Source organism: Dryobates pubescens, chromosome 28 (genome assembly GCF_014839835.1).
Source record: "Dryobates pubescens isolate bDryPub1 chromosome 28, bDryPub1.pri, whole genome shotgun sequence".
NCBI classification, from domain to species: Eukaryota; Metazoa; Chordata; class Aves; order Piciformes; family Picidae; genus Dryobates; species Dryobates pubescens.
In genome coordinates this window covers 13,597,195-13,610,580 of record NC_071639.1, presented here as the reverse complement: position 1 = coordinate 13,610,580, position 13,386 = coordinate 13,597,195, and the positions used below count along the sequence as shown (strand labels likewise).

The 13,386-nt window shown below is 40.9% G+C and overlaps 1 protein-coding gene across 1 annotated transcript in view; it reads right to left on the bottom strand.

Moving 5' to 3' along the window:
• Window positions 1–13,386, bottom strand: part of ASCC3 (activating signal cointegrator 1 complex subunit 3) — a 143,571-nt gene that overhangs the window by 47,204 nt on the left and 82,981 nt on the right. Inside the window, exons 26-30 of the mRNA XM_054174001.1 lie at window positions 12,902–12,987; window positions 12,513–12,679; window positions 12,226–12,371; window positions 11,999–12,119; window positions 9,662–9,804 (exon numbers count right to left, since the gene is read on the bottom strand). Of these exons, the coding sequence (XP_054029976.1) occupies window positions 9,662–9,804; window positions 11,999–12,119; window positions 12,226–12,371; window positions 12,513–12,679; window positions 12,902–12,987 (663 nt within the window). The remainder of the gene's footprint in view (window positions 1–9,661; window positions 9,805–11,998; window positions 12,120–12,225; window positions 12,372–12,512; window positions 12,680–12,901; window positions 12,988–13,386) is intronic.

Here is a 13,386-nt window from a genome sequence, read left to right as displayed (position 1 = left end):
AAAAGGCGGGCAGGGTTCTGCGGCCGCAGGACTCTGCAGTAATTATGCAAGCAAAGCAGTTGCTTATTCATAGGCTTCAATACCAATTAATTTGATTTTTTTTTGTTTATTTTTGAGTGTAAGTTTGTAGCTTGCAGACTGAAACCCTGCAGTGAAACCCAAGGTACAGGAAGTGCCTTCATGCAGAACTTTTAGAAGCCCAGACATACAGCTACTTTTTAATTACTGCTATTATTTCCCCCCTCAATCTCAAGTCAGTGACTACTTAGAATGATTTTAATTACTAGAACTGTAACTCCATTTCTTGCCTATATTTTCAAGTAGTAAATTCCACAATATGATCACCTATGTCTGCAGACAGCCTCTGTGAAAATCCCCTCACTAACAACGACCAAGAGCTCTGTAACTTCTGCCTCGTTTGGCGCCTTTACCCTGTTCTGTTGTTTTATTTCTAAGGCCATTTGTTATTTTATGTGATTTTAATATAATTATAGCCAGGAACTTCCAAAACCTCATCTCTTATTAATGGTTTCCTGGTGCCACCAGCAGTGGCATAATGATATTGCATATGTGTGGGCAGCATCATTCATGGTTAACCCAGGAGTTACAGCCAAGTGTGGAGAAAAGAGGCAGCAGAGAACAAGTTACTCGTGGTAACTGAAGAATGGGGACTGAGCACGCAGTCTCTTCTTGGACTGAGTGTCTCAAAGTACTGAGATATGAAACCTCCCTGAGTGCTGTGATATTTTCACTCCAAGGTGTTGCACTTCCAATGTTCAGAATTCTAATCTTCTCTAAATGTTTCCCTGGGTTTTATCATTCTCAGACCATAATGTTACTAAAATTCTTCACATATCTAAACCCAAGGGACATCAATCACTGCTATTATATACATTAAAAACCCCACAATCCTTAACGGGCACAGAAGAGCCAGAGCCCACAGGACTTAAAAACATCATCAACAAACCACCAAAGAAAGGTGAGAAATTTTGCAGCTCAAACAATTTTGTCAGGTTAAGCAAGTTACAAAGCATCAAAACAGGTCAATTTCTGAAGCAGTATTGACTAACAGAACCAGGACTGATAGAAGTAGGAGAAAACAAGTGAAAAAATACATTGCTGAAGCTCTGGATTGGTCCCAGCAATTTCAGCTGCCAATGCAAGCTCCTAAGCTTTGTTTCCCCTCCCAACACAGTCACCTGGATGTTCCTGAAGTTCCTCTATTAGAGGACACGGAAAGTTTGTTGTACAATCTGAGAAAGGTTTCTTACAGAAGAAGAGAATGAGAGGGACTGAAAGGAAAGGAAAGGAAACAGAAAGAAAAAACCACAATGAACTGAGAAGTGAAGAGGGGAGAGAAGCCTCTTTAGGAAAGGGAAATAAGAAGGGCAGATAAGTAGAAGAAAGTAAAGAACTGAATGAAAGGAGGATATGTTAGAGGATAACGTTTATCTATCTAGATGCAATCAGCAAACCTTTGATTTCTCTAATCACCATGCAGCCATGTGACTGCAGTGTAGACAAGATGAATTATAACCCATCTGAAATTCTTTTTTCTTCTAAGGCAAAAAAAACCCCAAACCACCAAAGCCCAGCTTGCAAAAAGCTCAGAACCTCTGCAGTGTTTTCTGTGCAATGATGACCAGCAGCACACAGCACTAACTATGCTTTTGAACCTATTGATGCCTTTTGTGCTATGGATTTATGAAGTGGTACTAGCACTGTGCAGTGCTTTGAGAGGCACTTGGAGAAACAAGAGTTCCATTTGTATGTTTGACAGGGAGTTAAGGTGAAAAAATAGGAAATGGCAAGGGGAAAATACCAGAAAAATGAATAGAAAGTGCTGAGAGAGACACTTTGAGAAAGAAGAGTTAAAACTCTGCATCTGAAAGGGAGTTAAGGTGGAAAAGGAGGAAATGGCACTGGGAAAAATATCAGGAAAATAAATGAAAAAAAAAAAAGAATGCATTTACATTTTTACTCAATTTCTGCACCCAAGAGTTGATGAAAGATATTTATCACTGAACTAATTTTTATCCTCCCCACCAACCATACAAGGTTTGATGCAAAGGAACAAGCCACTTGCTAGTTACACCCTTGATGTAAAGGAACAAGCCACTTGCAATGCCATTTATTTCCTTATTGAGATGAGCAGAATTTGCTGTGGGGAAGATAATGAATCTCAACTCCTTTTTCCTCTGGAAATTAGCTGGTTTGGATTAGTCTGTAGCAATTAGGCTGCTCCTTCAGCACAGGCAGTTTTACACTGGTGCTTAATTTCAGCACAGAACCTAAGCTCAAATGTTTTGCCATGTAGTTGCCAGCATTACCAAAAAACCCAACTAACCAACAACCCAAACCATCCTAAATTCACACTGCTGGGAATTTATTCCAGTATGTTCTTCTTGCTTTTACAATCAGTGGTGGTTATTTCCACCCCCCCACACCCCTGACTTGTATTAACAGCAGTGCCTGTGGTGCTGTTAGTCGTACCTGCGAGGCAGTGTAATTTACCACAGGCAAACTACAGAACCCTTAGCAGGAGAGCTGGCACATGTGCTATAATCCTGTCATTTCAGCAGCAGGGACTCCTAGTCATTTTTAGCTGACCCCTTGCTTTCCCATAGATCAATGTAATAAACACAACTATTTCACCCATAGGCACAAACCAAGGCTTGAAATTCTCATGACATTTTATGAAAACAACCCCAAAACACCACCAACCAACAAAACCCACTGCCAAGTCTCTTATGTCAGGGCAATGCAAGAAGAGGAGCACTTTCTGTTAATGTATAATGGCACAATTAATAGGTTTATTAAGCAGAAACAGACACACCAGCATGAGGAGAACACAACTGTAATGCTTCTGCATTGTTAGAGCTTCATTACTCTTGATCTTGATAAAAAAGCTGCAATGTTAACTCCTGAGAGGGTAAAGAAAGAGATTTTAAGACCACATGAGGGTAAAAAAAGATATTTTAAGTCCACATGAGGGTAAAGAAAAGATACTTTAAAATCAAAGAGGGTATAGAATAGATATTTTAAGAGCGAAAGAGGGTAAAGGAAAGACATTTTAAGATCATAAAGGGGTAAAGAAAAGAGATTTTGAGATCATAAGAGGGCAAAGAAAAGATATTTAAAGATCATAAATGGGTAAAGGAAACATTTTCTGTTAAAAACAGAAAGAAAAATCTCTTTAATCTTCAGGACAGAAAGAATTATGTATTTTACCTTAAGATCACGAGGGTAAAAATCTGAAGATCGTAAAAAGGTAAAGAAAAAACCAAAACTCTATCTTAAGATCACAGACAGGTAAAGAAAAGCTATTTTATTTTGAGACCATAAACAGGTAAAGAAAATCTATTTTATTTTGAGAGCATAAACAGGTAGAGAAAATCCCATTTTACCTTAAGATCATAAAAAGATAAGAAAATCTATTTTAAGATCCTGCAAAGGTAAAGAAAACCTATTTTAAGATCATGAAAAAGTAAAGAAAACCTATTTTAAGATGATAAAAAGCTAAAGAAAATCTCTTTTCTCCTCAGAACAGAAAAAGGATATTAAAAATAACCTAAAGAAATATACAGCCATAACCCCCACCCCCTCCAATACAACACTGATGCAGGGAACTTAATGCAAGGAAGGATTTTTGCCCTGGGCTCCCAGGCAGGCAGGACTGGGTCCATGCAGAAAAGGTTTTGCTAAAGGGTTTTTTTTTTAATCATTTATTTTTTATTAACACCCCAACCCCAAATAAAAAAAAATCTCCTTCCCTGTGCTTCCCTAAGGTTAGGTGGGTTAGGAATTATCTTAATTGAAAAGCCAAACCAGCAAAACAACAAACCCACAGCTCTGGAAAGCAATCTGGGACCCCAAGAGCACCGCAAAATATTTATTGCAGAAAATATTATTATTATTATTATTAAAAAACCCCAAAGGTGGTTTCTTTGGTTTCTTTCTCCATTTTCTATTCTCATCTCTGAAGGAGACAGATTTTGCTCCAGCTAGTAAGTAGCCATTTTCTTTGTTCCTGCACACATGTAAACTGTTGAACCATTTACTTTAAGCTAATAGAACTTTTTTCCCCCCTTTTTGTATTTTAAATTTATTATACTTAAAAAGCTTTTGTAGAAAGATAGGATTCCATTTAAGTAGATACATTACCCTGTGCCTGAAATACATTCCAGTCAGAGTATAATTCAGCAAGTTGATGACAATGCTGGCTCCAAAAGAAAGGAGGAGACCAGATTGGACAAGAATGAGCTAACAGATTGTGCAGCCCAATTCTGTCCCTTTGAGTGTGATATATTGTTTCAAGATGCTAAAAACCCCTACTTTCTCAAAGCATATCTGTTGGGCTGGTTTTCCCATTTTCACAGAATCCTCATTATTAGGACTCTGTACTCTTTTCAAAGCACGTCAGACTCAGACCATATGCCACTGAATAATGCTTATCAATTGTCTCCAATGCCCAATAGAAGAAAGATGTTGCCAAACAAAAGGATCGGGAAAGTTATGAAGTCTAGGACAAAAATAATTACATCTTTCACATCTGCTGCAGATGTTAAGTGAAATAAAACCAGCTCCTTGTTATAACTAAATGTTCATTTATTTATATATATGTATATATTTTTAATTGCACTCTATTGGGCCATAAAAACAACATCTTGTAGAAGGAAGTTGAACTTCTAGAGTGAGGGAAGTAAATAGAAATCATTCTTGGGCCACCTTAGTTTTGTTCTTGGGCAGCTTCCTGATCCTTAAAGGTAAAGAAAAAAAATTACAAATCACCTCACAGAATTATTTTTGTCCTTGGGCACCTTCCTGAGGTTAAAGGTAGGGGAAAAAAAAGCTTAGAAAATTACTTTTGTCCTTGGGTACCATCCTGATCTTTAAAGGTAGGGAAAAAAAAGCTTATAAAATTACTTTTGTCCTGGGGTACCTTCCTGAGGGTTAAAGGTAGGGGAAAAAATGCTTATAAAATTACTTTTGTTCTTGGGTACCTTCCTGAGGGTTAAAGGTAGGGGAAAAAAATGCTTATAAAATTACTTTTGTTCTTGGGTACCTTCCTGAGGGTTAAAGGTAGGAAAAAAAATGCTTATAAAATTACTTTTGTTCTTGGGTACCTTCATGATCTTTAAAGGCAGAAAAAAAAATCATCTTACAGAGTTATTTTAAGAATCATCTTAAAAAAGAATGATTTTTGTTCCTGGGTACCTTTGTGATGTTTAAAGGCAGAAAACCCCCCACCATATTTTACAATGATTTTTGTTCCTGGGTACCTTTGTGATGTTTAAAGGCAGAAACCCCCCCACCATATTATACAATGATTTTTGTCCCTGGGTACCTTTGTGATGTTTAAAGGCAGGGGGGAAAAAAATCATCTTATAGAGTTATTTTTGTTCTTGGGCACCTCCCTGATCTTTAAAGGCAGAAAAAAATAATCATAAGAGTTATTTTTGTTCTTGAGTACCTTCAGGATCTTTAAGAGCAAAAACAAACGAAAAAGGAAAGAGCCTTGTAGTACTATTTTAGTCCTTGGGCATCTTCCTGATCTTTAAAGGCAAACCAAAAATCATCGTACAAAATGATTTCCGACGAAGAGTGGAATCTATCCTCAGCCTCCAGGACTTTCCCATGTGACCAAGATGCCCAAAACACCCCAGACAAGACTGCTCAAGAAACATTTGAAAATCCAATTTTCTCTAAAAGACAGCACTATTGATAACACAGACCAGATTCTGCTGGGCCTGGTTTATAGCACAGCATTACCTCAGAACAATAACAGGGAGATAATAGGTTATTTGATTTAAAGGTTAGAGAGGGAAAAGTAAGCTTTGGTCTTTCCAATAATTCTTGGGATTCTTTTTGTTTTTAATTATTATTTGATAATTTAAATATTTTGTACCTTTTTGGTGTTGTGGTTGCTTGATTTTATTTGTTTGCCTGCCATTTGGTTTTGGTGTGTATGTTTTGGTTGGTTGGTTGGTTGGTTTGGCTTTGGTTGGGTTTTTGGGTTGGGTTTTTTTTGGTGTTGGTTTTTTTTTGGGGGGGGGGTATTTTTGGGGGTTTGTTTTGGTTTAGTTTGCTTTGTTTTTCAGCAATGCAGACCCCATCTACATGGCAAAATGTAATTCAGATTCGTGAATGTGTCTACATATTTGCACAGGGCGTACAAACACAGACACAAATCCATCAGCAGCTCACGCATCTTTAAACCTTCACAGCTCCAAAATTCCAGAAACAAGAAGGGCCTGATCCTAGTGGAGGGTCATAGAATGGCCCAGGTTGGAAGGGACCTCAGAGATCATCTCCTCCAACCTCCACACCATGGGCAGGGACACCTCTCAACTAGACTCAGCTGCTCAAGACCTCTTTCAGCCTGGCCTTATACACTCCCAGGGAGGAGGCAGCCCCAGCCTCCCTGGGCAGCCTATTCCAGAGTCTCACCACCCTCCTACTGAAGAAACTCTTCCTCAGCTCCAGTCTAACCCTGCTCTCCCTCAACTACAAACCATTCCCCCTTGTCCAGTCTCTAGACACCCTCAGGAAAAGTCTCTCTGCAGCCTTCCTGGAGGATCCCTTCAGGTACTGGCAGGCAGCTCTAAGGTCCCCCTGGAGCCTTTCTCTTCTCCAGGCTGAACAGCCCCAGCTCCCACAGCCTGTCCTCATAGCAGAGGCACTCCAGCCCTTGGATCATCTTTATGGTCCTCCTCTGGACTTGCTCCAGCAGCTCTGTGTCCTCCTTCTTCTGGGGACATGGACTGAACTGGACATGGCCTTGAGTTCAGTGGAAGGTGGCTGTTGCCCGGGATGGATGCTGTTGAACATGCCAGTAGGTATGTTTGTGCTAAAGGACTTCAGTTATTTCTAGAGGTTCAGTAAAGAATAGCCTTAACAAGATGCAGCTGGGGAAATGATGTACAAAGCAGAATGCAAAAACCCTTGTGGTTCAAGTTCAAACTGGGTAGATGGGTACAGCTCTGCTCTGGCCCTGCACTGGAGCAATATAAACAAAATAATGCAAGCATCTGGCCAGAGAATGGATTTCTTTCAAAACCTCTCAACAACCCCAAGAAGAAAACACCCTGCCTGGTTGCTGGTGAGAACTGCACTCGAACTTCAAACAGTAAGCAAGAAATACTACTTTGTACTTTTGTTTTAGGTCAGAGAAGAAAAAGCAGGAAAAACATTAGAGAAAAATGAATAAACTGAAAACTCGATTCTAATAAATTATGTTGTAAAAAGCCTGCAACATCTGCTGCCACCACAGATGGAGATGCAGTTCTGAAAGGGAAGGACTGGTTCCTCTTTAGCTCCTAATGCAGAGCTGATCTTACCAAGCTTTCCATCACAAACTGGTGGCACTCTGTGTTTCCAAAAGGATAATCTCAGCTGTTGTCCCTTTCAACAAGCTGAGTAATGGGAGCTTGAATGTGACAGGCCTGGCTGACAGCTCCAGAGGAGAATTTAAGATAGAAAGTCCAGATTTAAAAATCATCTCATGATTATATAAAACTCAGGGTAATCATAGAGGTGGTTTGGGATTTTTCCTTTTCCATTTGCCTGTTATCTAACAAGGTTGGATGAGGCCTTGAGCAACATGCTCTAGTGGGAGGTGTCCCTGCCCATGGCAGGGCAGCTGGAACCAGATGATCTTCAAGGTCCCTTACAACTTAAACCATTCTGTGAATGAATCTGTGAATACTGTGAAGAGAAAGAGTCTGGGACTTTGTCAACAGAACCCTTCACATGCTGCAAATGAGAGCCTGCTTTGGCACTACTGCTACAGGGAGAAGGTCTACAGAGAAGAAGAGGGAAGCTAAGATGATGACACAGCTGATTAGCAGGCAACAAAGATCCAGTACTGGTCTCTCCCACAGTCCAATCACACCTTCACAATGCTTGAGTCTTTCTGTTCCCAGCACAGTAAAGTTGCCATCCTGGGTAACAGAGAAGAATCTCTTTCAGTGGCTGCAAGAACCTGTGCCTACCTCAGCGTCAGCCTTGCAGATGTTTTCCTGGATGGCATTGCTTACAGCAGTTTAAAGAAGCCTCATGAAGTGTACCCACAAGCTAACACAAACATAGACTAACATTTGTCCATCATGTACCAAACTCACTCACACCAGCAAACAAACAACTCAGTGGACTCTCAAAGGAATCTGATGTCAGCCAAAATGAGTATCACACACATAGGGCTGAATGAAGGGGGGAAAAAAGGCCTGCTGTAGAGCTTGGGAGTTCTGTGCATGCTCATTTGTGCAAAATCTCTCAGACCTCAACAAACTCCACAATTAACAATCACAAATATTTTGAAAATAAAGTCATTTTTCTCTGTGTTGCCCCTAAAGGAAGACTGGCTGGCAAAAAAAAACACCATGAAAACTGTCAGGCAACAAGAAATATTGCTTAAAGGCAACAAAAAAAATATTGTTTAAAGACAACAACAATTTTTTTCTCCTGAGTGGTCCATTTTTATCCCATATGGAATTAAGAAACACTGGAAGTATTTGGGTGTTTAAGACAGGGAATACCTGGAGGGGTTTTAGTAGGGAACACCTACTAAATGCTTGCTACTTACAACTGTATTGATTCTATGAATATACTAAAGTAATTATTCACTAGTTCTACTTTTAGTACTTTAAAATGCTACAGCAATATGGAAAGGATTTTGCCAATTTCACTTGGTCCAAGCCCAACATTAATATAACTTGAAGATAATATTTTTATTCTTTTAAGAAGTCATTGTGGGGAAGGCATTCATAGAATCAGGGAATGGTTTGGGTTGAAAGGGACCTTCAAGATCATCCAGTTCCAACCCCCCTGCCATGGGCAGGGACACCTCCCACCAGCCCAGGTTGCTCAAGACCTCATCCAACCACAGCCTCCCTGGGCAACCTGTTCCAGTGTCTCACCACCCTCACTGGAAAGAATTTCATCCTAAACCTTCAGTCTAAATCTGCCCTTCTCAAGCTTCAATCCATCCCTTCTCATCCTATCACTACAATCCCTTGCAAAATTCCCTCCCCAGCTCTCCTGTAGTCTCTTTCAGCTACTGGAAGACTGCTCCAAGGTCTCCCTGGAGCCTTCTCTTCTCTATGTTGAACAGCCCCAACTCTCCCAGCCGGTCCCCAGCCGGTCCCCATAGGGGAGGTTCTCCAGCCCTCTGATCATCTTGGTGGCCTCCTCTGGACCCACTCCAGCAGTTCCAAGTTCCTCTTAGCTCAGCAGTGCAGACACTGTGTATGTAGCACTACTACAGCTTTGTCCTGCATTTCAATGTCAAATGAAACTCAGGCTAATCAAGCTCATTTAAAACACAAAACTACAAACTGCTCCCATAATTACCTAAAGAAACCTCCACTTGAAGCTGTGAGTGCTTCAAACACAACTGTGTTCTGCATAATAGTGGTAAAAGACAACAACTTGGGCCTTAATCCTCAGTCTTTTACATTTACATAATGAGAATGGAGTAACTTGGTAGGTCCAAATGTTCAGCTTGTTAATTCAAACACAAATGGTATGCAAATGTTATTAAACTAATAAATGCAAAGTCTGCTTGTCCTTGTTGCCTCCTCTTTCAAAGCCTTCACAGGTTACAAACAAACATCAATAAAGTAGAAGCAAAGCAGAAATAATGCAGGCAAAATGCTTCTACCTCTCTCTCATCCATCTTCAGCCACTGTTTGGGATCATCCTCGGTGGCCAGGAAAGCGATCAGGTCCAAGGCAGTCAGCCGGGTCTGGCGTCTGGAGGAGACAAAGATGAGGACAGGCTTGGCTGGAGAGTGGCTCCTAATGGCTGTTGAGGAAAACAGAACCCGGGAATTAGGCCTTTTAAAGACAAAAATTACCTTGCAGCTCCTAGAGAGCTGACAGACCTCTCTGCAGGGGTCTGTATAGCTATGCATATAGAGACCTAGCATGGGCTGGGTTGGAAGGGACCTTAAAGATCATCCAGTTCCAACCCCCTGCAATGGGCAGGCTGCTCAAGGTCCTATCCAGTCTGGCTTCAGTCACCTCCAGGAGGGTAGATCCACAACCTCCCTGGGCAACCTGTTCCAGTGTCTCACTGAAGGGAATGAGAGTCCCACACCACCTGTGGTTGATTTTTCAAAAGGAAGACAGTAGAAGGAGGTTAAATGACATAATGTGAATCACAACAGACAACTGAGGGGAGCCAGACAGCTTCTCTGAAGCAAAGGACATCTAACTATGCTTAGCTGAGGGCCAACTAATTTCCCTTACTACTTCAGTGATCATTGCCAGCGCATCAAGAGAAGCAGTTAGGGAAAAGAACCTCCACCGAAACACCACAAACCTGGACAAGCTTTCTAGACTTCAAAGCTTGTGAATTCCTCTATCTCAGCCTAGTAAGTTATGTTTTTTCTACCCTATTGGGATATGCTGTCCCAAGGTAAGATTCATCAAGGTCCAGAACTTGCCTTCTGCCTAACCCAGAGCTCAGACACTGCCTGCAAAGCATCCTGAAAAGGCACAAAAAGGTAGAAAGTGACTTTGCAAGAGCTGTTGTGAAAGTGGGGATGAAGGTACAAAAGCACTTTGTTTCTGTTGTTTATTAATTAGTCTGACACAATTGAACCAATTATGTTTTAGTACTTGGAAAGCAAGCATTTTCTTGCTCAGCCCATGTTTGAAAAGCTTGAGGCTGGAGAAAAAGTGTTCTGGTCTCAGGAGTAAGTACTGCCATGGAAATGCTACAATAACCTCCACTGTATCACAACGAACAAGTGGGGGGGAAAAAAGGCCCTCAGTAAATCAGCTGTGTACAGATTCCTGTGTACAACCAGCACTAGAACCAGAAACAGGTGTCTGCAGAACTTCAGATGCTCTCAACCTCTTCTAATCCATTTGTGTGTTTTCTCATTTCATTCTCATTCTAGTGATTAAATTCCTGCCTTGTCCACTTTGGACAACTCCCCTGTCACACATTGGCCCCTAGCTCATGAAGACTGCCCCAGCCTGAGCTCCTGCCCCAGCCTGAGCTCCTGCGTGTCCACACACCACAGAGTCGTGAAATTACTGAAAAAGGATAACCCATGTGCATTTAGACCTCACAACTGCATGTGCCAATGTATCTATAGATTTTGACAGGCCCAGCATCTAATGGATTTTTGTTTCTTCAGGAACAGGTGTGGCAAAGCAGCCCGAGGCAGATTTATTGTTCATTAGTGTTTTTGTACAACGCTCTTGCCGAGGTGTAAATAATCTGAGCTGTCGAGATTGGTCTCTAGTCCACAATCAATACTTTGGCTTCTGTCATAAGGCTAATTAAAGCAGCTAAAAAGTCACCTCACAAACGGCACCTCACAATCGACAGCGCTTCACAGGGCAGAATTTATTTGGGAGGTTATTTTTAATGGAGATAATAAATATTCCTTATGTAACCAAAACAGAACAGGCTCAAACAACATACCAGAGGCTTTCCTAAATCCATCCTGCTTGCCAGGTTGGTTAAGAATAAAAAATTGGAACCAGAAGCATATCTGGATGCACTACAAATTTGGAATTTTATGGTTATTGCTTTCAAAGTAGAATTATAGGAGGCTAGCCTGCCTTGCAACTTCTGTTCACAATTTTTTTTCGTGCTTACACCCAGTGGTCCACATGAAAATGCCACAGCAGATCAGTGATAGGAATGGCTTTAGTTTAGTACTTTCTCCATCTCAAACATTTCTGCTCAAACATTTCTTTAGGGTGTCAAACACTAACAGAAAACACATTTTATTGCCCCTTCATTAGCACTAATTTCACTCTTCTGCTCTGAACCCACTGCATTCCTCAGCTCCATGATACATTTGCAACACACTTTCTGCTTCAGACATAGCTTCGGGCCAGCAGCAGAGCAGATTCCTCCTATATGCACCAAGAGTAACACGTGGTGTAAATGTGCTGCAGATGAGCTCTGTAGCGTGCTCAAAGTCTCCTTTTTTGGTCAGCCCCAGAAGAGAAAGGTCCAGGAGCTGGTTGCTTACCCTGGAACGCAGGTTTGTTCATGCTGGCCATGCGGGGACAGTAATGCTGGCCAGGGAAGCCCTGGATGTGCACCTCCAGGGGAACAGGGCGCACGGAGGGTCGGAAGTTGAACAGCCCCATCTAGGAGAAAACATTTGCTGCAGGTTTAACCTTGAATTTGCTCACAAACTGCTGTTCTGGGTTAGTGCAGCACTTACATGCCCATCTTCTCAAACATTTTTCCTACCTGATTAATATTTAGCCAGTCAGCAAGGTCTCTGGCATTGGCTAAAGCAGTGGATAAACCAACAACTCTCACAGGCTTCTCCGTGTGAGATGAAATGAAGTTTGTTCGAGAGACGATGACTTCCAACACTGGGCCTCTCTCATCCCCTAGTAAATGAAAAATCCATGGAAAAAAAACAGAGAGAAAGAAAAGGTTCAGCTGTCTAAAAGCATACTCATGTCCCAAGTACCAGCACACTGCTTCCAATTCAGCAACAATCGTAAGCAGAACCAACAGAACACGCTCACCCAGCAGATGGATCTCATCGATGATAAGGATGGAAACCTTCTGAACGTAGCTTCTGTTCTGCCAGCTTCTGCTGACACCATCCCACTTCTCTGGGGTAGTAACAATCAGGTCAGCTTGGGCAATAGCTCTCATATCTGGAGTCACATCTCCTGTCAACTCTACAACCCTGTAATCAAGAAAGATCTCAGCTTTATAAGGCTCTAGAGCATCAACATTTTCAGACTTCAACTGCTAAGCATCAACTCTTGGAGAAGAAAGAGAATGAAACAAACCCATGTTGGTTCTGGGCAAATACTTCCCAGAGGATTGTCTGAAGTAAATAAACCTGCCTCTGCCTTCCTAGCAAGTACCACAGACACACCAAGCACCAGTCCTTAGCAAAACTTACTTTTTACCAAGTTTTTCTTCAATCCTAACTTTCCAGTCCTCAATTCTCTCCCGAACGAGGGCTTTCAAGGGTGCGATGTACACAGCCTGCCAAAGAAATGTCACCAAGCCAGGAGTTAAACCTTAATTAATTTAGAGTTAAACCTTAATTAATTTACACAATGATTATTTTCAGTGACTTTGTTCTTAGGTACCTTTCAATAAAGATTGCTTGGTTTGAGCTCTTTAAATGACCTACAACAGGGTTCTCTTCAAAACAGAGTTAAGATTTGAAAAGACTTCTTTGTCTCCTGAACCATTAAAGAAGCAAATCAATAAATATCAATTTATTGAACTGGACCTATTTATCACATCATTTAAATATCAAAATTTATCATAGATTTAGATAAATAATAGAACGTTAAATAGTATAGAATTTATAGAAATATAAAATTAAATTAACATAGAAATAAATTAACAGAAATAAATTTACAAAGAAATAAATTT